Genomic DNA, 23,646 nt, shown 5'->3' with positions numbered 1-23,646 from the left:
CAACTAATCAGAGGTGCGTGATAAATTATCTTAGTAGCGTTGTTTTTTTAGCTTCTCTGGTACCTATACTGAAATATAATTATATTTAAACGTAAGTTGCTCCTTATCGGCCCCTATCGACTAGCAGATAATTTTTTTTACTTCTTCTGGAACCTTGATATGTGTAGGTAATATAATTTTTAGGTAGGTATTAATTTGGATACTATGTATATATTATAATGCTAAGTAAAATGATATCAATTTTTTTTTCGATCATTTCCATTAACACGTTTTGTATTTTTAAGTTTTATCCACCAACAGTTCGTGTAAACTTATATGAACGTCCATATTATTGTTGTTCCGAAAATCTTATCGTTGATATTTTTAGAAAAAAATGATTACAAATTATGATAAAACCGATATCAGTGCTTATAATTATGCGCTGGTAAGTATCGCTCGTGGTGTACAGAAAGATTCAATTTTTTACGTTATTTGTAATGTTTATCACGTAAATTAATAAAATTTGATAAATTTTTTTCTTTTTTTCGTATATTTTGCACCAAAAATAGATATTTTCTAAAAAATAGTCACTCGAAAATTTCATTTAGATTCATCATTATTTTCAAAAAAGTCCCTTAAGTATATTTAAAAAGTCGAAATAAATTCCGTTCCCTTGCCTAATATAACCTAACATAAACCTTAGTTGGTCAAAAACCTCGACAAGTCAAAACAGTTTAATTTCCGTGATTTTCGACTTATCGAGGTTCCACTCTAAATGTAATTTTTATGGAAAAAATAGGTGGAGCCTGCTTTTAGTGAATCACTCTGTATTTTTGTTAACGCAGTAGCCAAGACGAGATTTTATTTTTAAATTCTAAGAATATCCCTATTTTATGTCGAACTCCGATGTAGCAGATTTTAATAATATATTTTTGGACCTGTGTTTAAACGGAAAAGTAGATTGCGTATTTATGAAACCGAGTGGTACAATGATTATTGGCAACAGATTATCATATTCACGTGCTATATAAATGATTATGTTTTTAAGTGTCGCCCACACATTTTAATTATTATCTACCTGTAATATAATGCGTTATTTAATGGAAAACAATTTATTATATTATGTGTAAATATAGCGGGGATGAGGATAGTGGGTTATCAGGCTATCTACTTACATGCATAGTGGCCAGTAGGTTATATATACTGTAATTTGTGTTGACCGGGGTTCTGAATTTAATCTTATCGGCAAGTATAAAACAATTTTTCGTTGTTGTTAGGTGTAAATCCTGCAGTATACCCAATAGAGTAGCATACCGCGTTATACGTCTTACAAACGTCGAAAATAATGAAATATGTTTATATCAGGATTCTAATTAGTGACCGTAAAGGATTTTATAATTAATTTTTTTCGTAAAGTTACAATATCAAGCAGGTGAAGTCTCGAGTCAAAAGTGCCGTACAACAATTATAATTTTAACATCACAATGTGTATTGTAAAAATGCAACGTTTTTTTGTTTTCGAATGGGAAAATAAATAGAACGAATGTTTTACAGTAGTAGAATAGTTTTTTTAATGTTACCCCCGTACCCGTGTACCAGCTGGTATTCGGTACACCGTTCTTGTGGTAAGGTAGGTATAAAATGTTATGTAGGTATACAACGAAGTGGTAGTTGCTTACACGCAGCAGACTATAATTTTGCGCCCCTCATTGTCGTGGACCCACGATAAAATTAAAATAATATTAGACCCAATAATAACAACGATCATCGCGATTATTCACTCGTCTGTGCGATGTCAAACTCACAAATTTCATTTTTTTTTTTTTTTGATTGTTTACAGATGACTGTCAAATGGTTGTCCGTGCTGGTCGCGCTGGCGTGTTGCTCGATCCGCCACACCGTCATGTGCACGTCCATCCGGCTGGATCACCTACCTTTGCGGCCAGTGCCATCCAACGACCCTGGAGTCATTGATCTCATCGAGATGCCCAACCCGGCACTGGATCCCAGGCCCTCCGACATAAACGCCACGGCGCTGTTGGCCAAGCTGGCCGCCAAGTTCGACCCCAACTGCATGAGCATGACAGCCCCCGAACACCTGGTGCCAGTCTCCGAAATACCCTTCAGGTGAGAGTGATGATTGTTGGATTTAATAGTAATAATCGTGCAGGGTTTCAACTTTCAATCGTCAAATTATAATTATAACATAGATATAATAATATTCCGTAATGAGGATGTATTGGTAAATAATGTTTTGAGTAGACGCCATATCTTCCAAAGACGCATCTCAGCAAATCATTGTTCTCCCAGCACTAGAAAATCAGTCAATTTAATTTTGTTATAGTTTTCAAACAACACATCATTAAAATTAAAATAAAGGACAAAATAACATTATTCTGTACTCGAGAAAAATATATTATGTTCGACGACTATTCCTCTATAATAATACATAATACACAATACGTGTATTCAACAGAGTTTAGGTAGCAGATCAATATATTTATATATATATTATATACATATGTATACAACGAGTGATCCAACGTAAGGACCTCATTATTTCAAAAACGTTAATAGTTTTTGAAAATATTATATTTTTTACTTTTTTAATGACAACATGCGTTTTTAATATTACATATTCCAGTGCAAATTATTTGTTTAAGTACATAAAGATCGAGTTTTGGACAGGTAGCTTGTAATCTTGTAATCTATAGCTCAATATATAACATAGAATATAGATAATATTATTTTCGTTTTGTACGAATAACACGTAATGTATTCTCAAACCGAGCTTAGGGACGTATAATATGTACTTAAATTATAATTGTAATTGAAACGCGTAAACAAAACTGAACACAAAAAAACACGATTTATTTACGATTCAAACAGTAGGTATATTATATATAGAACACGTTATGTTAATTTCACGGGCTATATACCTACAACCTTTAAATTAGCGAATCAATTATTATTCAAACGTATAATTTCACGTAATATAATATTGTACCTATATATTGTGTAGCTGCTAGTTCAAAACGATTAACAACTCATACACGTATACAACACGGTGTTAAGTATACATACAACATAATGATACACTAAATAGTTATTATAAAGGTTTGTACAACGTGTTCTGTACCAAATAAAATATTAATTTATAAAAATTATTAGGAGTGTTGTATTATTATGAAATACACAGCTGATAACGCCAGTATTATGTAATACCAATAATTAATTTATTGACATTTAAATATGATATATGATTTTTTGCAGCAGTACCTACTGCAAAGTATAATAACTCTGGTAATTACTGAAAAGGTACTTACTATAATTTATAAGTTTTAATAGTCTTACCAATATTTTCACAATTTATAATCAAAAGATATCATGGTATAATTACCAATATGCTATTATATATATATCATGAGGTTTTTTTTCAAAACGTCAGCAAATGATTTTTATTTTATTAATAAATTGTAATGGTGGCCTTTTTACTATACTTTCCATATGATTTTTGGGATGAAAATAATCAAAACACTTTGGTATAATATTATTACTATATACTATATATAGGTAGTATGAATATATTTTATAATAATATTATGTAAATTTCACACATTAAAAGAGATATTATTTCAAATTATCTAGATTCTGAAAATAGTATAAATAACTTTTTTAAGACAGAGAGATTTCAAAGCTAATGTAATAATCCTCGTCAAATAAACTACCACACTAAAACGATCAAAGCAGAAATAAGGTAATTTTTTGATGGAACTTTGATTTGGGTTCAGAAAATGATTATTCTTTATTAATTTCTTACAGATGTTCTGTACTCGTTGTTCAATGTCACCATACTATAACAATTGCTACATAATATAGAAATAAAGGCACCTAAGTTTATAAAGAGTTATATTAAATTTACATTTTTGAAATAAGCGATTTTCATTCGATACGCACTTGTTATTGTTGTAGGCATCTATAGGCACACTAACAAAATTTAACGATAATACTAACGCGATGTTTTTGTCATCCGTGTGTTGCGCAGGAGGAATCGACGTGGCCGATTGGTGCCCACCGGCAAGATGCCGACTGAGATCCGGGAGCTGGACACCAAGTTTTTCTCGCTTTCGGACGGCCGGCGGCTCCGGACCCGGATAACCGGTCAACTGCGCCGGAAGATCCAGCAGTACCTCTGGGGCCGGACGGCGTGCCCGATGCACAGACAGTGGAAGGACCTGGGCCAGCGGTTCTGGCCGAGGTGGCTGCTCGAGGGTCACTGTCCCAAGGGCGAGACGTCGTGCTCGGTGCCCGCGGGCATGTACTGCCGAGCCACTAGCAGCCAGTACAAGACGCTGTTGCGGTGGCACTGTCGCGGCCCTAATGGCCCGTCGGCCGTACTGCAGCAGTACAACAGTCTGCCAGGCGCGAAGTCGACGGGGTCGGTGGTCAACCAGATAAAGGTGTGCCAGTGGATCAAGGTGGAGTACCCGGTGGTGACCGAGTGCGGTTGCGGTTGCGCGACGGACGTCTCCGAGTGACAGGGCGGGACGGCGCCCACCTGCAAACGAAACTAAATCATATTATTATTATTATTATTTCATTGTATACGAGTGGTATACCCTATATCATTATTATTTTTCTCCAACTCTTTATTATTATTATTTTTTTTTTACGAGTCGGACGACTTGTCGCACACTACTAGTCTTAATATAATAATGTACGAAACACGGTTTTTTTTCAACGACCAATTAGTTGTTAAGAATTTCATATATTTATAATTTGCTAATTATTTATAATATTACGTGTACACCGTCGTCCATATATTATATCGTCAGTCCTGACGTATCATACCATATAATATTATAATATAACTATAATGTTTCGTTATTCGAAAGAGGGAATCGCATATATAACATAATTGTTATACTATTATTATGGTCGTCTTCCCGACACAACGAGACATTTAGTATAGATTGGACGGTTATTATATTTTACTGTTATTATAATAATAATATCAACCAGCAATATATTATTGGTCTAAACGATCAATTGCATTATTATTATATTATATATCTGCATCGCGGAATACGCATATATCGATTGATCGGTTGGCGCTAGATCGCCGAGTGGTTCGATCACAAATCCGAGATATTATCACGACGGTTACTGGTAGGTGCGCATGCGTAGGTATGTGTGGTCGGGTAACGCCGCCGCTGTTTAAGTCTTTTTACCGACCCCCCAACCCCTCCCACCACTACGATTCAATGTAATTATAAATTATGATGGTTTCTACTGTATATCCTGTTATATACAATCCTATTAAAATAGTATATCGTATTAAACGTCGATTTAGAATAATTTTATATTAATATACTGATGCGCCAATTGCGTCGTGACAGATACGATTTTTTGACACATTTTTTTATTTTAAATATCACTCTCGTCAAATGTCTGTTTTATCTATAATATTATGCCTCCTTCACTCTATCTCGCTCGAGTATTATTATTATCATTATTATCATCATCATCATCGACATTCTTTGAGGTTTACATATCATATCGTTTAACTTATATTTTATACCATCGAGCTTAGTTTTAGTTGGAAAAAATAATACGAAATCTGAGTAAACTCGAAGAATTTTTTCTTCAAGTCTGCCTTCAATATCCGTTCGTGCACATATTTTGATAATTTTTTTACCAAAACGAATATTATAATACATTATATTGTATTTTTTCGTTTTGCTTTGAATTATTTTAATTTTATATTTATATTTATACGTGTATTTTATAAAAGCTTCTTGATCCTTTTTTTTTTTTTGCACTTATGTAATTTCATCTTTTTTTTTGTTGTACATAATTATTTAATATATAGTTAAATTATAATTAATAAATTATACATATTATTTATTTTATACACACCTTTTTACGCAAGAGTAGATTTTAAATTATAATTATTATATAAGGTTAGGAGGTACCTATATATTTATAAATAATTGTAATACGATTTTGTAAATTATTTTTCACAATGTAAATAACAGAGTTATACATAAATTACAATACAAAAACAAAACACACCATTCATCTTGTTATTATAACATTTTATACTTGATATAATGCACCACCAATTGGATAATATGATGGATGACTTTATGTCTTACCATCACATTATATTATTACTGACCAATTTTCGTGTGTAAGAATTTTATCTAAGACAGTTTTTAGCGGCATTGAATAGTATTACAATCAATAAAATTAATATCATGTTAAAATATTTCAAGATAAATGTGTACACTATTAATTGCTGTAGTTGTTACAATACGGTGATAATTAATAATAGTGAACTACATTATATAATATTATTTATCAGTTGGCCGATGAATGGAAATCCTTACCACACACAAAATTAAGTTCGTTTTCATTATATTATAATGCAATTTTTCACTTGTTATTCAATTTTTGCAAATACTTTTTTGCTGAAATTTCGCTAAAGCTGTATAGGTAGTTCTTAATATTATGAAGAAATAAATGATTAAATACGAGTGAAATAAACAAAACAAAAATATCATAATGTCATACTTAACCATTTGTTATATTCTACGTCGAAACAGATTGATTTATGCGTCGATATTATTACAACTTGCAGGCGCGATTGATATTTTCGCAATCGCACGCGCTTACGAGTCCTGCTTGCGTTATTACTTATTACCATCGTCGAATATAATATTTTTCAAACACAAACTTATTAATAATATAATTTTATTATTGTCGTATAATATACGCATAATATAATATATATGACGTATTAATTACAACCGCAGCACGGATTTGAAATTATAATAGTAATGAATCGGTGGGCGGCGGCTCGAGTCGTCTAAAATGCCAGTGTTTTATTTTTGTTTCGATTGTTCGAGAGACGACACATTGTTTGTGTGTGAAAAGAAAAAAAAATCGAAAAATTATTACTATTGTTTCTGTTTTGTCGGTTTTTTTTTTCGTCCGTCCTGGTGAGCCGCCGTAGAAAATATGCTCTCGGTCAGCGGTTCGATCGCAGCCGCGTGTAAAGCGTGTGTTGCGCGTGTGCTGACGGTCGTAAACAATTTTTTTTTTTTTAAATTGTTACGTTGGACGGGCTCGTTCCTCGTTGCGGTCTTTGATACGTTTCGGTTTTTAGAAGTCTCTATAACACAAAGCATGATAATAATAAAATATTATTTACAACGCTTATTTCTACGTCGAGTTCGTCCGTCGTCGTGTAATGGTTACAAAGCAATTTAGGGTATTCAGCTATCAGCTGATGGGTTCAAATAGAGGACACGCGTTTCGACGGGTCCTGCAAGTCGTCTGGGCGAATCCGGCAGCAATGGTTATGGTTAGAAGGTTTTTTTTTTACCCAAAAACGGTACCGGAATAGGTTCCTGGTTTGAAACACACAACCGTTCGAGTAAACAAAATAGACCTTTTTTATAATATTAACCATCATGCACATACTCCCGATTTTTCAGTATTTATTATAGTCGTAATGGAGTTAGCGAATATCATCGCGTTACCGACTGGTTTAAAACTTCACTATGGTTTTGTGCTTCAACGCGTGGTTGATACCTATAATACATACCTATCTATGCCACGCAGCTTTTGTGTAATGATATAATAGTAATTCTAGTTCTCGTGCCATACCTATTACCAGCTGTGTTTTATTTCATTTTAGCTATTTTAATTTAATTAATTAATAATATTGCAAAGCGTTTCAATTTTGAAGTATAGCGAATAAAATGTATCTTTAAAATCAAATATATTCCAATAGAAACTGGCATTTATAAGAGTCGGTTCAGTAGGAAAATGTTGTCGTTAAAATAGTAGGTACACGACCCGAGGTAGAAATTAGTCCTAGCGGTATACGAAATTCACTCAAACAGTTGAGGTACCTAGGTAGATAGGTGCAGATTTTATGTAAATTCGCCCAAATACACTAGGCGTCTAGGCCTGTCTCGACAAAAATTTCTTATGCAGTATAATATTATGTACCCAATTAGGTACTATTAACCCTACAGCAAAATAATTTTTTTCACGTTGATAGTTATAAATCACGGTTCATATAATTTATCATTGCATAAAAAAATTATTAGTTAACGATAACAATTATTGTTGGGGTTTTACATACCTACTTATTATTACCTTCATTTTTTTTTAATACAATTATTCGACGATTCCTTTTACAACTGAATAATGCACACATATAGTTATTCATACGTCGTAATAAATCTTTTACCCGCAGGCTATATTATGTCCTAAGAAATACTATATGGTAATTTTTTAATTAATTTTATTTTTTGTATTACAAACCGTTTTACATCTTTCCACAATCTTGAAGTTCCCCAATTATTGTCAACGAAATTTAAGAATTAATCGTTTTTCTAAGATATCGTCGACTGCAGCGATATTAACGATAAAATAACTGCTCTGCAGTATACACACACTACTGGAAACCTGGAAATCGTCTAAACGCGGTTGCCGGCTCGTTATTTTTGTACCCGTCCGAGTTGAATTCAGACTTTCGTCAGTCCCGCGCGCGGACTCTCCAAGATAATTATTATCTTCGTCGCTATATCACTATATATTATTATTATTATATAATATAGGTACTACACGCATTTTGTGTGCGCGCGTATTCTAATACAATATAATATATTATATACAGTATACATATTATATAAATATATAGCTGGTACCTACCTCCGTTCGGCGCGAAGAGAGGAGAAAAATATGAAGGAAAAAAAACCACTACACACGCGACACCCACACCGTTCTGACGCCCTCACGTTTAACCCGGACGCGGATGTTTTAATAGTTATTTATTGTAATAGGTGAAAAAAGCGTGGGCCGACCCGGGGGATTCTAGATTATTTTAATTAATATAATTTATACATAATATTATAATGTATTCCCATCGAGAGCGTGGTGGTTTTTTTTCATTTTTTTTTTTTCGAAAAAGTCGAAAAAAAATTCGGTAGATAACATCTCGCTGGTCGGCGGCTGCGGTCTCATAACACACGTGTTGTATTATTATACATATTGTATTATATTATTATGCTGTACGAAAGAGAAACCGTATAAGTATATACACCTGCAGGTGCCCACTGAATCTTCGTATAATAATAGTCGTAGTAGTACACAGTAATAAAGCGGTAGGTAGGTAGGTAGGTACTATTAGGTTTAATGTGATATTGTTTTTTTCGTCTGTTTGTTAGATTATCATTGTTATTAATCACTTGTCCGCGTCCGTATGCGTATACCGTGGTTGGTGCAAGAGTGCAACACGCGCATATAAGATGACCGTCCGTCGGATTGCATTATATGATAATCTTAACAGTACGTACAATTGTATAGATTAAAGTAGGTAGGCACTTTAAGATATCGTCAATTGGCTTGCCGATTGTCGATAATTTGATTTTTGGTCTCCGATTACAATATTATAACTAGTACGACAAAACTTTGGAGTAAGCAATTAAAATAAGACTATAAAGCTCCTTTAAAAAAGCTTTATAAAAAACTATATAAGATCGGTTTTAAAATTGTATTACACCAATTATTAATGTTGCTGTAATTTTTCCTTCTATAGTAAAGTTAATCTGTTAATTTATAATAAACGTTTTAACGAATGTTCAAATTTCTAAACAAAAATATTCGTCAAAGATCAGACAATATAATATAATTTTTAAACTACGTTTTACGTCTACTGCAGATGAAGTTCGTCTTCAAATTTTAATTAAATATTTAGTAGGTACATTAAAATTAGTTAAAGCTCTAAAAAAGCATTATAAATAACAATCAAGTCAAAAAAAAATGTGTATAGAAGTCCAGAGTGTTTATAAGTAAAATGTTAGGACCAAAAGGACATTGCCCCCCCCCCCCCCCCCTAAAAGATGAATCAATTCTGCTACAACTGGTGTCATTGCATATAGTCGGTCAGTTAATTATAATCTGGGGAATGGTCGCTAACTGATCTATAATACGAAGACGATGCTCTAATCAGTAGTCTTGTATTCAGCTTTTATAACTTTCATGTGAAAAAATGCCATCTCACAAAACCAGGGTGATCCGAAATAATATGTATGTAACTGTATGTCTGTATTGACTGTATCTACTAAATATAATAAGTCTTAACAAATAGGGAGATCAACTTTGATATCGTCCGAGATCGCCTCGTCGGTCCCCATCGACCGTTTGGCGATGGTATGGACTATATAGATCATGTGACACGCACCTTAGACCAGATTTTTGATTTGGTAAAAAAAATACTGGTTTTTCTGTGCGCATAGTGAAGGTATACACTATACAACTGCATATTATACTGACTACACTATCGTCACTTTACTGTGAATTAAAATCAAAACAAATTCAATAATAATATGCAGTGGGATCGAATACGTCGTATTATCAAAAAATGATTACAAAAATAACGATCGTGTGACGTTTAATTAATTTGAAATGTTTACGAGCAAGCTATAATATAATAGTATATTATCATATTATTATTATTATTATTCGTATATTGTGCGCGTTGGCTTATTATGGTTATAATTGTCGGTAATAAAGTCATTATTAATAATGTCGTAAGAAACAATAAAAATGTAAACATCTGAAAATACAACGAACGGACGTTTTAAAAACAATAATAATATAATATAGCTTATACGCACACAATCATAATATTAAACACTCAACACTGTAATACTGTGTAACAATAATAATAATAATAATAATAATGATAATACATAATATTATTATAATAATATATTATCAAATAATCGGTCTTGTGTTTTTTTTTGTTTTCGTCGTGAGCAAACCTTTGTGTTTGACATAATATCATTATGACCGGTCGGCAGTTCGGGACGAATAAGCAATATAATATAAAATACTTGACACTATAATATATATATAACACATTACACGTGTTGTACCTACGTATAGAATTCCTAAACCACATTTATTTTTTTCTTCTTCCAAATAATCCCTACTCCACCAGAATTGCGGCCGCGGCGCGAATATTATATAATATTATTATTACAGTAATATAATGTAGTTTTTTATGTGCGACAATACTTTGCGAATTTTTCCGAGACGGTATTAGAACATAATATATTATTATACAATATGATAATAATAATAATATGTACATAGGTGGCGTGTATGCCGGCAAAGTCGCTGTCAAGGATGACCACTGCAACAGAGCTCTGCAGTTAGTTTTGGGTTACCCTTCGGCCACGATAAATTTAGATCACGTAATTTATTTACGTTTAATGTGTACCATGAAAATCAAACCACGAGCAGCACCTGTGTGGCATAAAAACCAGAGACGGTAAAAATATATTATGCGCGCAAGCTATAAATTATATTATATTTAGGTAGGTATTAGATATGTGTTCGCGCTCACACGTAATAGGTATAGGACATAATACCTGTATAGTATAATCATACCAAAATTTAAGTAAAAAATTAAAATTAAAATAATGGTAGCAAAAACATATCGTAATATATTATATAATAATGCGGGTACCTATATTTATTATATCGTGGTTATTGGTTAATACCTTTTGGGCCCAATAGCGACAACGTCTTAAATCGTTTTTAATCTATACGAGCTGTCAAGTGAATAGTATAATATTACTATATCGTTCGGAAGAGTAACAAAAAAAAAAACAAATTCCCGACACGTACATTATAATATTATAGAATAATATTCATATTTAACCGTCGTCAATCATTATAGGCACCTACCACGCGTGTTTTACAGCAGCAATTATTTGAAGGTTTAACACAGTATTACTATATTGACCTCATAACTCAAATTATATAATATGATGTTTAAAATACATAGAAAATGACAAGATATGTTAATTAATTCATAATTGTATAGACTATAGACCGTTTGCAAAATACGCATTAAATATTGTTTTGAATTGTCAATTGATTTGTGATTCATGCTACTGTCGAAAAATAAGTATAATAATAATATCAACTAAAACATCGGAGATCTGCGGTGACCTGGACAAAAATTGTAAACCCGTCTGTATAGTGTTGTTGATAATAATATATTATTATTATACATGCCTATACAAGGAACATATTTTATTTTAGCTATTATGGTTTGAGGTTACATACATTAACGGGGGACCGATCGGAAGAAGTTCCTGCTGCCACTTATATAATGTATGGTGTGGGGTTTGTGGATTGTAGGTGAGAGAAAAAATATCCGACAACCTACACGATCACAACAACGATATAATATTAAAGTAATGAGCTGATGGTTAGGTGGAATAAAAAGGGAGATAAAAAAAAATATATATAAATAAACTCTAATTGAAACGTATATAAATCCGACGCGAATATTATAATATTATGAGCACATCCGCTGCAGTGTTGCAGTGATTCAGTGATGGCGGCTCGATAAAAAAAAAAACTGTATAGACCGATCGACAGTAAAAAAACGTGTCGTTTCGTACCTATAATATTTATGTATATGATGTATACATATAGTAATATTAAGTGTATTAAAATGATTATTGCCAATGTTAAAAAAATTGTTGAAAAAATATATGAAACTGTGCAGTCTAGCTATAATATACATCCTATGTATAATATTGTAAAAACGAAACGACACTCGCGTAAAATATGATGGAGTCTGACACCATAAATTATATGTTGACAACATTCCGAGCGAAAACATTTAAATCTTTTTAATACTTTTGAGCAGCAGCGGTGGATGTAAAAAATCAGCATGTCGCGCGATCTTATATCGTTATGTGAATTAAACTTATTTCATTCAGTTTAAATAATATATACTATTATTATATTATTTATTTGGTAAAACGAAGTGGTTGCATTGAAATCTATTTCAGTAGCACTATTATTTCATTGATATAATATATTATTAGTTAATATTTTGTATTTTATACATATTATTATTTATAAGTAAGACACGGACATCGACTTCCGGATTTGGACGCGCGTCTGACGCACGGAATCGCGTCCAAGAACAATAATTATTTACGTATAATAATAATATGATATTCAACAATAGGTACCTATATTGAACTCCAACCGCGTCCGACGTGTAAGCATTATTTTCGTTACAGTTTTTAACAAGCTACCGATTTGAGATTGCGATTTGCAGTAGCACGCTGCAGTCGACGAATTATTATGGCGCCGTGGCGATAGTATAATATTTTGTGTATGTACTTTTATATATTATTATTAATATTATCATGATAATCCGTCCGTCACGGTCGCCGCTCGAAATAGAAAACAGTAAAAATCTGCGAAAATATAATAATAATAATTACGATAAACAATAATCAAACGAAATTTTTCGTACGCTGCGGAGTAAAAGTAGTTTTTGGCAAAAACATCGGCAGGGCAGTCGGCCGACGCTAACCGTCTAACCGGACGGACGGACGCCATGCCAGTATAGAACGCGTCGTTGGCGCCACCGCCGCCGCGTGGATTAATATATATTATTGAAATCGTTCTAAAAAACATCAGCCACGTGATTTTTTCGCACTTGAGTGCTTTTGATCGCGAAATTACATAATATTTGAAATTACCATAAAATCATATTAGTTATTGCACTTTTAACGGCGAGACATACGCTTTGATTATATGCTTTATCGCAGTCGATTTTGCCAAAGTATCCGTTCAAAAATGTGTATATCAGCTACAACTGTACAGCATATGTACCCACTAATGCTGCGTCGATTTATCGTTTTCTTATTGCTAATTTTCGAATGTCGTTTCCGATCCCTTCCCACTTCGGATCGCACGAGAATCCATACCCGAGTCGAGCTGGCGGATTTAAGGAAATAGCTCCAGTCCACAAACATTCGACTAGAGATGTAAGCCAGGTAAATTTTACTACTGGCAAAAGTCAATCTGTGCAAATTTCGCAAAAGTTATTTTTACCGTCGTTGAAATTGAATGACCACCCATTTTAAATGTTTTCACAATCGTAAAAACTAATAACTATAATATTTGTGTACCTATTATAGATACTATACAGTACTATTTCCATAGGTAGTCATATACATACAGACTAACTGTATATTTTAGAGCTATAACAATAACATAATATTAAGGAATAATCTTAAACTTTTTTAATGTTGAGCAGAACAGGTCACAGATAAGTAGTTATTAATTATTTGTGTAAGAATAGTCGTAATAATATTATATTATTATAAATTGACAAAATAACTTTGAGCACAGGATAACGACGTTTTCTCTTTATCTTTGGCAGGATTAAAGACTGCCTATGAATATGAGGGCGTTTATATTGTTTCCTTGTTTATAATTTGTCATTGAAGTGTTTTGGTTATTGATTATAATATTTTATGTAATATATATCATTTATTACAAAATATTAGTTTATTTTTTATTTTTACTTTACTTACCTATCCGTCTCACAAATGTGATTTTGTCATGAAGGGAAGCGTGCGAACATTTCTCCAGGTTTCGTAAATTTGCGCGTAAACCACCTGTGATCTGTATCGCTCCAAAAGTATATTTATTATGTTAAACAGGTTTTTTATCTTATTAATATTTGTATTATCTATAAAGCAAGAATATACTCGATATATACTCGATGTAGGATGACTGCAGTGTCTTGTAAGTTTCCACACCACCCATGCTTGTTAAACAATATAATATCACATCGCCCATGTTGTTTAAAATCATGAGGTATTATACGTGGCGCGTTTTTCTATTGTGGTGTCCCCTGTAGGTGGTAGGTCTAATCTACATCGCAAGAGAGAACACGCGAAAGCCGGTCGACTAAAATAATATTGTAATTAGCATAGATCGGTACATCGAAAACAGCACTTCTCTCGCGTATAACATAATAATATGCAATGTATACATCAATAAAACATATTTTGATATAAATAAATATCGAATTTAACGTTTAATAGGTTTCAATTTAAAATTTTTAATTTTATCTCAGCGAGTTTGGCATTTGCACATTTTGGCTTACTACAAGCGTACTACTTCAGCTTCTGGAGATGCGAGCTAATCTACTGGCGCCAAGGGATTTGTATTTGGAACATGGTATTATAAGACCAAGAGGTGTAAAAATGGATTAAAATATTTCTGGTGCCTACATGGATTTCGTATAGAAACCGGGTAAAATAAAGGTTGTAGGTTTCGAGTTTTGCTTTCAAAACCGGGTGCAATATTGTTTGCGAGTTTCGCGTCCAAAACCGGGTATAATCGTTGGTGAGTTATACAGGTATAAGGTACAAATAAGGGTGAAATTTTACGCAAGTTATGGGTTTACGTTAAAAACTGGGTAAAATTGTTTAGGGATTTCGCGTCCGAAACCGAGTACAATATTGTTTGTAGGTATAAGAGTGGGTCAATTTATTAGATATGAATAACTTGTTTGTGTACGTTTTATATTATGTTTGTGGCCAACACACGATACAAAAAATAAAAATGAATGCCAAGTATGTTATAGCCCTCTACTAAGGCCTTCGGACCTTTGCCCCATATGGAAAATAAAAATTCACGGTGCCTAAAATTTTAGATTAATTTAGTTTGGGCTCAGAGTCCCCCATCCCCTATTTACGTCCATACTACATAATATAGTATTTTTAAAAAAACAAAACTATACTTAACAAGAAATTAACGATCTAAGTCTTCCTGTTTCTACTTCTAGTTAAAAACAGTCTGATTTCAAAAGCACTCAACTGAATAAAAATAATTGTAATGGCATCCTTGATTTGGGTATAACTGAGAGATGAGAAGTAGACCACGTCGTCCTGAAGTCTGAACTAGCGGTTTTTAAACAAATAAAATTTATTGACAAATAAATCATGTTAAATTAGTTACCTATCACAATTTTGTTTTCTTAATATGTTACTGTTTCACCCATATTAAAATACAGTAGGTATAGGTACATAAATATAGGTACCTACGTTTGAAATTATCGTTAGTATACGGTGTTAAGGGTCTGAGAAGTCTTTACAATTTGTGCACCCCAAAAATATTGGTCAAGTTCCGCCTGTGGGAATATGTTAGGTAGATAAGACAAAAAAAGATTTAAAAAATTTATCATTTACGAAATTTTCACTAAGTGTACCGAACATTTTTTGTCTGCAAATTCCACACATCTCGCGCACACGTCGTTCCTGGGGTTATTGGATCGACATAATTTTTTCCGTTTTTTTTTCGATTTACACATAATATCGTTAAAAACAAAAAACATTGTGAGTGATCGATTCCAGGCGACCGCGGGGTCAATGGCTATATAGTCGGCTTTATTATAATGCATTATTATAATTATATAATATGTACCTACCGCACATAATACAATTTTTCGGGGTCGTTGTTTTCCGCGTCCGGCGCGCATATATCGGTGCAGTGAATATATTACGAACATAAACGCCAATTATAATATTATTGCATTTTACCAATATCTACGGCCGAGAATGCGAAGAATGTCGACTATGGTACCTGTGTACGAGCAAGAGCCAAGAGCATTGTCTGCAGCGGGTCATCAACATAGCATACAAGTAGTAAAAAGATGGTCGGTCCGATTTCCACGTGTGTGGATAAAAAACGTATTACACGCGCCGTATCCGATGACGGGAGACGGTCGAAAACGATGATAATAATATTATTAAGAAAAGTCATCAGCCGCCTACCCGAAGTTTGGTGCGTAGTTGAGTATAACAATTATTTAGAATTTCTTACAAGTAAGGAGGCGTAATGATATAACGTGTTTACTTAATATAATATAATAATATTTAACACGTATTTACATAAATGCTTATAGTGAAATCAGATCACTTTAAAATAATAATTGACTTATACGATAATATAATTAATATTACAAAATATTTTATATATTTTAAAATTGATTTGTAATTAAGTAGGTAACTGATAAATATTTGTACGAATATAATATGGAAAATTTCCGCACAAAGTCTAATCTTTTATGTTTGCAATTAATTCTTTAAGTCTTTCTTGTACCTACAATCTACATATTATATGTTATTTACGTACTTATATATACTTTTCCATCATTTTTCTCATTTTTGTTCCTTGACTTTTCAAACTAATATTTCTTCATGTTTACCTATGTAATAATAACATTTGAAATGTATGTGTATTGTTCTTAATCAATAATACTAGTTTTAAATAAGTATATTGTTTACAATTTAAATTATTTAAATTTATGAGTGCATCCCATGATATTTTGAGAAACAAATGGCACGTTTCTGTCACGGGGCCACTTCAAAGATTGAAACTATCGGCAATAATAATTATTGTCGAATTGTTAACGTATGCTCATACGCAATTTCGTATACAGACAACTACTGACGCGTAGGTTTTTTCATATCATTAATAACCCCTATAACTTGATAATTTATAAAGAAAAAATTACGACTTAAACAGTCCGTATTTTAAAATACTCGGATACAGACAATAAATGATATAATAATATATAATATATAATTATATCTAGAGGTATCGGGTATAGAAATGCATATCATAATATGTTATAATATATTTTTTGACTGTGATGGCTGAAGCGGCGGTCTGGAAATATTTAAAACACAATAGGAATATTTTTATATCCAACAGACCTAACCCGCAACCTGCTGCAGAAAATTTATATTATAAGCATAATACCTACCTATGTATGCGATATATAATATAATATAATATTATTAATGAAGTAGTATGAGTATTATTTACGGGGAATAAATTCGATCCTCAAAATGCTCTGCAGGTATACTTACGATATAAAATGTATATATATAAAAAAAAACTAAAATAATTATTATAATATTATTCCGACCTTCGAATCGTTAAGTCGCATATGCGCGTGGCGAGCAGAGTTGCGTTAAATGCGGCCAATAAACAATACGCGTAAAGGATCATCATTCAAGGTTCGTATTCTTCATCAGTGATGGATCTGCAGATAAAAAAATTAAAATTGCTTTTTATAGCCCTCGAAATAATTCTCACGTTTCAGTCCGAGACCGTTCGGTAAGGTCGCGATTTAATGTACGCTGTAATATAATATATTATCATTATCGTCGTTTATTTTGGCGACGGGCTGGACCATTTAAACAGTAGAAACATATTATTATAATTACTAAACATGGTTCGAAAATTTCGCAGCGTCGTTTCGCGCTGCAGACTTCGGAACTATATTATAAAATAAAAACTCATATAACCGCATTCTTTCGTCTTTGGACGTGATTTTATTATTACTTATATAATATAATAATATATAACGTTATAATATTAGGTATGAGTACAATGGGCGATTTATAATTTGACGGCATCACGAAGAGAAAAAAATGCGTTTCGCCATGGTAATAATAATAATAATAATTCGTTATTTACGACGGCGGTTATCGTTGCAGCAAATATTATATATAAGTACCTACCTATACTATTATTATGCATATAATATAATAGGTCAATCAAATGTCATTAATTCAAAATCGTGTAAAGGCGGAGGCCTTCGCCGACGTCCGACCGTGTGCCGTTTGATTCGCGGCTTAATAATATTGTTATTTATTGTTATAATACGTATCTACCTGGTATGCTACCTACCTACCTGTATTTGCTTTATAATTATATATGGCGCGCTGTTACGAAACGTATATGAAATAACAAATATCCGCGAACTAGTGCAGTAGTATACGATTTCAGTTGCCGTCGAAACAGTTTTCGATCCCACCGCATGGTGCAAATGATTGTATTACTCGGTTGCTGGTTTACCGGGTAGATGGTACGATGTTAATAATTATTTATAAAAACGACAGGGCCGAAAGTGTTTAAGGACTGTCCATACCGCGTTTGTAGCTGCTAGCATAGGAAATAATTTATTTACTAATTTGCGTGATCCCAATAGCAATTTCATAAGATATTATACCAATTGACAAAAAAAATTTAACTATATTAGTTTATATTTTCAGCTAATGGATAATAATAATATTTTTTTATCTGTATCACCTATAATATACCCCTCAAAACTCTGCAGTCGGCGATAGGTCTTTATATTTAACCCATCACATTGTATTATTGGATTTATATTACATTGCATGATTACCAAAGTTTAGAAACTATTTCAGCGAAAATTTATCATTTTTAAACATTATCCAATATATAGCTGCTGCAGCCGCAGATGACCTCTATAAGTATACGCGCTCGTATTATTCGATTGCGATGACAATAAAATGTATTATACGATGAATATTTATTTTTCAGAATACACCTATTTACCTGCGAGCAGGCAATTTTTTCAATAATTCCATCCCTAACTCCTTCATTCATACCCATTTTCACCTGTTCATATTTAGACATATAGTTTAGTAATGCAAGTGCTCAAGTTTTATACGCTGCACTATAGGTACCCGCATGGGTACCCACGAGGTTAGTTTTTGCTGCAGCGTCTGCGTCATGCTGTTCACTGCTTGACACTGCAGGGAAAACGTACCTATCCACGTAGACGTTTGGACGTCGTAGTTCCAATACTTGATCGGTGGGTGAATAATTCGCTTCGAAAATTGTCTTGGAGATGTTAGACATATCAGAGACCATTTCAACCATAATATTAATATGATGATAAGTTTTGTCACTATTACATTCGAGACTTTAACGCAGAACCATTGTAATATCGTAAGGTCGCTCAACGATTAAACAACAACTGCACAACTTTATTTTTTTTTTTGCATCACTTAAACAGTAAAACGTACATATTTTATGGATTAAATCCGCACTCTTTCAACAAATGTAAAAACGTACTTAGCATGGTGTTCCTACCTTAACCATATTATGCAGTTTTTTTTCTATTGGTCTTGAAATTAGAATTACATTTGTAGTAAAATAGAAGAAAAAAAAATTATAAATTAATTACATAATATAGTTTTTAAACAATTTAGTTATTTACGTACATTACAATTGTTGGTTTTTTCTTATATTGGCTTCATATTTTTATTGTTTTGAAGAATTCTCATATGCATTTTATTTACAATGAATTTTGTGAATCTCACTGTTTCATCTGTCCATGTGTATGGCGTGTATAAAGTACAAACTCTCTTAGTAATTCAGTTATTAGTGCGCTGATTTTGTGTCATGTCGTTTACGAGACTTGTTATTTGCTCCATGCAGCGTTTTTTGGTTTTTATATTACTGCAACGTTAAAGTTTCTCAACCAAACTTGATGTTGAAATTATAGCTAATAACGAAGGTAGTATTATAAATATTTACATGTGAATTTACATTTAGTAAGAAATATATCAATAGTTAACTGGATGGCCATAGTAATTAACCACACACCGAAAAATTGAGCAATAGTATAATAAACTGCACAATAATAATTACACTCCGGACGTCCAGAGATGAAAAGTCCAGGATGGGGATGATATATGAGGAGATGGCGTGCGTCGGTCTCCATATGAAAATGAGCTGTGGAATCAGTAGCTGGTGACGGCGGGTTGGACCCTGCAGGGTGTCAGACTCACGGTAGGTACTATGGTAGTTCTTGGGAACCGGAGATGTTTAGTAAGTTCCCACACGAAACATAGCAGGTAAACAGTTACATAATAATATGTAATTTCCCTCTTGAAAATAATAGGTACACCTGTTTGAAAATGTCCACAAACGTGCTGCTCAAACCCTGCAACCGTCCCCCCCCCACAAACAAACCGTAATTCCCACAATAAATGTTAATGGTCATATAGTTTCCGATGCTCCAAAACTAATATAAAATAAATAAAAATGTTGTTTCGTCGTATTTATCTATAATTAATATAAATTAAAAGTAAAAAAAAAAAATGATCACTGATTGGACAAAAACGTAAATGAAACTGTTTTTAAAAACTGACTATTTTTCAGTACACTACAACTATCGTGTCCTAACTACTCTTTATTTTGTTGGGGCACAACTCGTGTACCAATAATTTCGTCCGGGGCTCAACTTGTTAGCTGCGTGGCGGTCGTCCTCCGCATAATATTACGTCATGATAGGTATAAGGACTATAGGTAATAGGTCGCTGTTCGGTGCAAGGTCCCGGCGACACGACTTGGACGAGACTAATCGCGGGACGTAGGACTTACGCGTAGTCGTACCCGGTGAACTTGTGTGTTATTGTAATTGCGTCAATACACATGCTGCAATGGGTTTAAATAACAACGTTCTCGTTTAAGAAACTATTAGGTAGGTACCTATTACATTGATATATTAGCCATGCTTACAATGTGACTTGTCTAAAAAATATCTATATGAAAATGTCAAAAATTGATTCACTGTTCGTAATATAAATAAAAATTCCGAATTCTAGTAGTATTACACTATTATACGTCCACGGGAACGTATATTATACGTATTTAACGCGGATTTTCAGAACGTTGACGAAATATTAAACAGAGACATAGGTATTCTGACGATTAGGCTTCTTCAACACGACCCAATGTCAAACGTTATTAAATTTATCGAGCGCACGTTTCGGTAATTTAGCATCTCGCAATCGTTTTTATTTAAGTTTTAAATTTAAAAAAAATCCAGAGATCAACTCTCCCCCTCCAGCCAACCTTATGGCCTAAAACTCCAAGTAGGTACGCGCCCCCACGAGGCGTGCCTACACTATTGATGTGCTGGAGTCTCAGAGCCTATACGCGTTTTTAACACAAAACCTTGAATACTTGAAAAACTTTCTCACCTCGTAAAATAGTCTGAATTTGATATATTTTTAATTTGAACGATAAAGAATTTATGTTAATAAAAACAAGAAGACTATATTATGGAAAAGTCAGATGGACTCCGATTTTAAAACTCTGTTTTCATAAGTTACAACAATAAATATCTGTATACAACAAACTGTTGAGTTTTTTTCAATAATATAATATGTTTCTAGTACAAGCATTGTGAACTCAAAAATCAGAGTTCAATGTGACGTGAATAATGTTTTTCTCCCTCATTTAAATAAAATAAATTATCGATATCAGACAATTCTACGAGGCGAGATCGTCTTTACTGTAAATAGTAATTTTTGATCGATGAAATGATTTATTTATTTTTCCGTACGGCTTATCGTATGGCCGGCGCACCACGCGTCACTATAGAAATTGCCTGCATTTTCGCCTCTTAATATTATTTTAGCTTAAAATATATTTAGCCGACAGCCTCTGCGGTATAATGCCGTACATATTATAGGCGTATGATATTATCATCGTCGTATCGTCACTTTTTCGTCCGACAAACGTAATAATTCTAACCTATTTATATAAAATATATAATTTTTATCTGCTCGCACACGGCACGCATCAGCTCGTTTTTAAAAAAAAAAAATTATTATTATCATTATTGCATTATGCGTGCGGTGTCATTATCGCCACCCGGCGCAGCACTTATATATATTATAATATTATTATTATTGTAATAGAGGTCGGGTGTTGCGGATGCCGTGGGTGGAGACGTCTGTGGGTGCAACGGCGGCGGCGGCGGCGTCGTCTTGGTCGTCTCGATCGTCTTGGTCGTCTCGATCGTCTCGATCGTCTCGGTCGGATCGGTCGTCTTGGTCAGTCTTGGGTCAACGTCGATGTACGGAATGATATTAATATTATTATTACTGTACACAATAATAATAATAATAATAATATGTATAATGACGACGATAATAACGATAGTAATATTATTATTGTGTACGTGTGGCCGCGACTCTAAACGACGGTGAAAAAATAAAACGCGCAGATACGCACACGCATACGCACGCAAACTCCGGCGGCGGCGGCTGCACCGCACGCGTGTGGGACGGCTTCTTGGCGCCTTATGGCGAGGCGACGGCGGCGATAAACCGTGTTTTAATACTGCCGTACGGCTTATTATTATGTACACATAGGTATATAATAACATAACCTACCTACCTATACCTCTCTACCTACTTATTATTATTATTATCGCTCGTCTTCCGTCGTATATACGACTACTATACCCATACACATCATATTATAATATACAGGATGATGATCGTCCAGAACGCTCATCCTGTACCCCCATTTTCCACTTAAACATATTTTATTCAAATATTCGGATTTTTGGATATTTTAATCGTAGGTACTGAAATATCATATTTTCAATCCTTTAGATTTTTTTATAGGTAGGTACTACATTTAACATTGAAGAAGTGCCCTAGCTGTTTGGCGATACAAACTTTTGTAATGAGAACAGCCATTTTTACTTGAAATTATTTTGCGGTGGATGACTTCCTTGGAAACTTTGATGCATCAAAATATAAATTTGAACAAATAGTAATAGTTTTGTAGTTACTAAACATCAATATTGTCCATGATAGTGGACTTTGATGATTTGAAAATTCAAAGTTATAGAAGGCAATTCATACTACTAATATTATAATATTATCATAACGTTACATAAATATTCGGTTATTTATTACATATATTTTATATTTTTGTAAAACCATTATTAAGTACTAGTATTATCTTTAGCATAAGTATTTTAATAACTCAAACCATACTCGTTCAAATTTTGATTTAAATTTTAAATACATCAATATTTTCAAAAAAAATATCAACTAAATAATTTACAGTAAAAATAGAGGGAAAGGAAAATATAGCATTTGAGTATAGCTAAAAATATCC

The 23,646-nt window shown here is 33.1% G+C and overlaps 1 protein-coding gene across 1 annotated transcript in view; it reads left to right on the top strand.

Annotated features, from left to right (window-relative positions):
- Positions 1-6,060, top strand: part of LOC132945258 (noggin-like) — a 38,374-nt gene extending 32,314 nt beyond the window's left edge. The window contains exons 2-3 of the mRNA XM_061014951.1: positions 1,820-2,106; positions 4,025-6,060. Coding sequence (XP_060870934.1) covers positions 1,820-2,106; positions 4,025-4,517 — 780 coding nt within the window. The 3' untranslated portion in view covers positions 4,518-6,060. The remainder of the gene's footprint in view (positions 1-1,819; positions 2,107-4,024) is intronic.
- Positions 6,061-23,646: the final 17,586 nt, after the last annotated feature.

This window comes from Metopolophium dirhodum, chromosome 5 (assembly GCF_019925205.1).
Source record: "Metopolophium dirhodum isolate CAU chromosome 5, ASM1992520v1, whole genome shotgun sequence".
Classification (NCBI taxonomy): Eukaryota; Metazoa; Arthropoda; class Insecta; order Hemiptera; family Aphididae; genus Metopolophium; species Metopolophium dirhodum.
The sequence above is the reverse complement of the archived record's forward strand: the minus strand, read 5'-3'. Positions and strand labels throughout refer to the sequence as shown.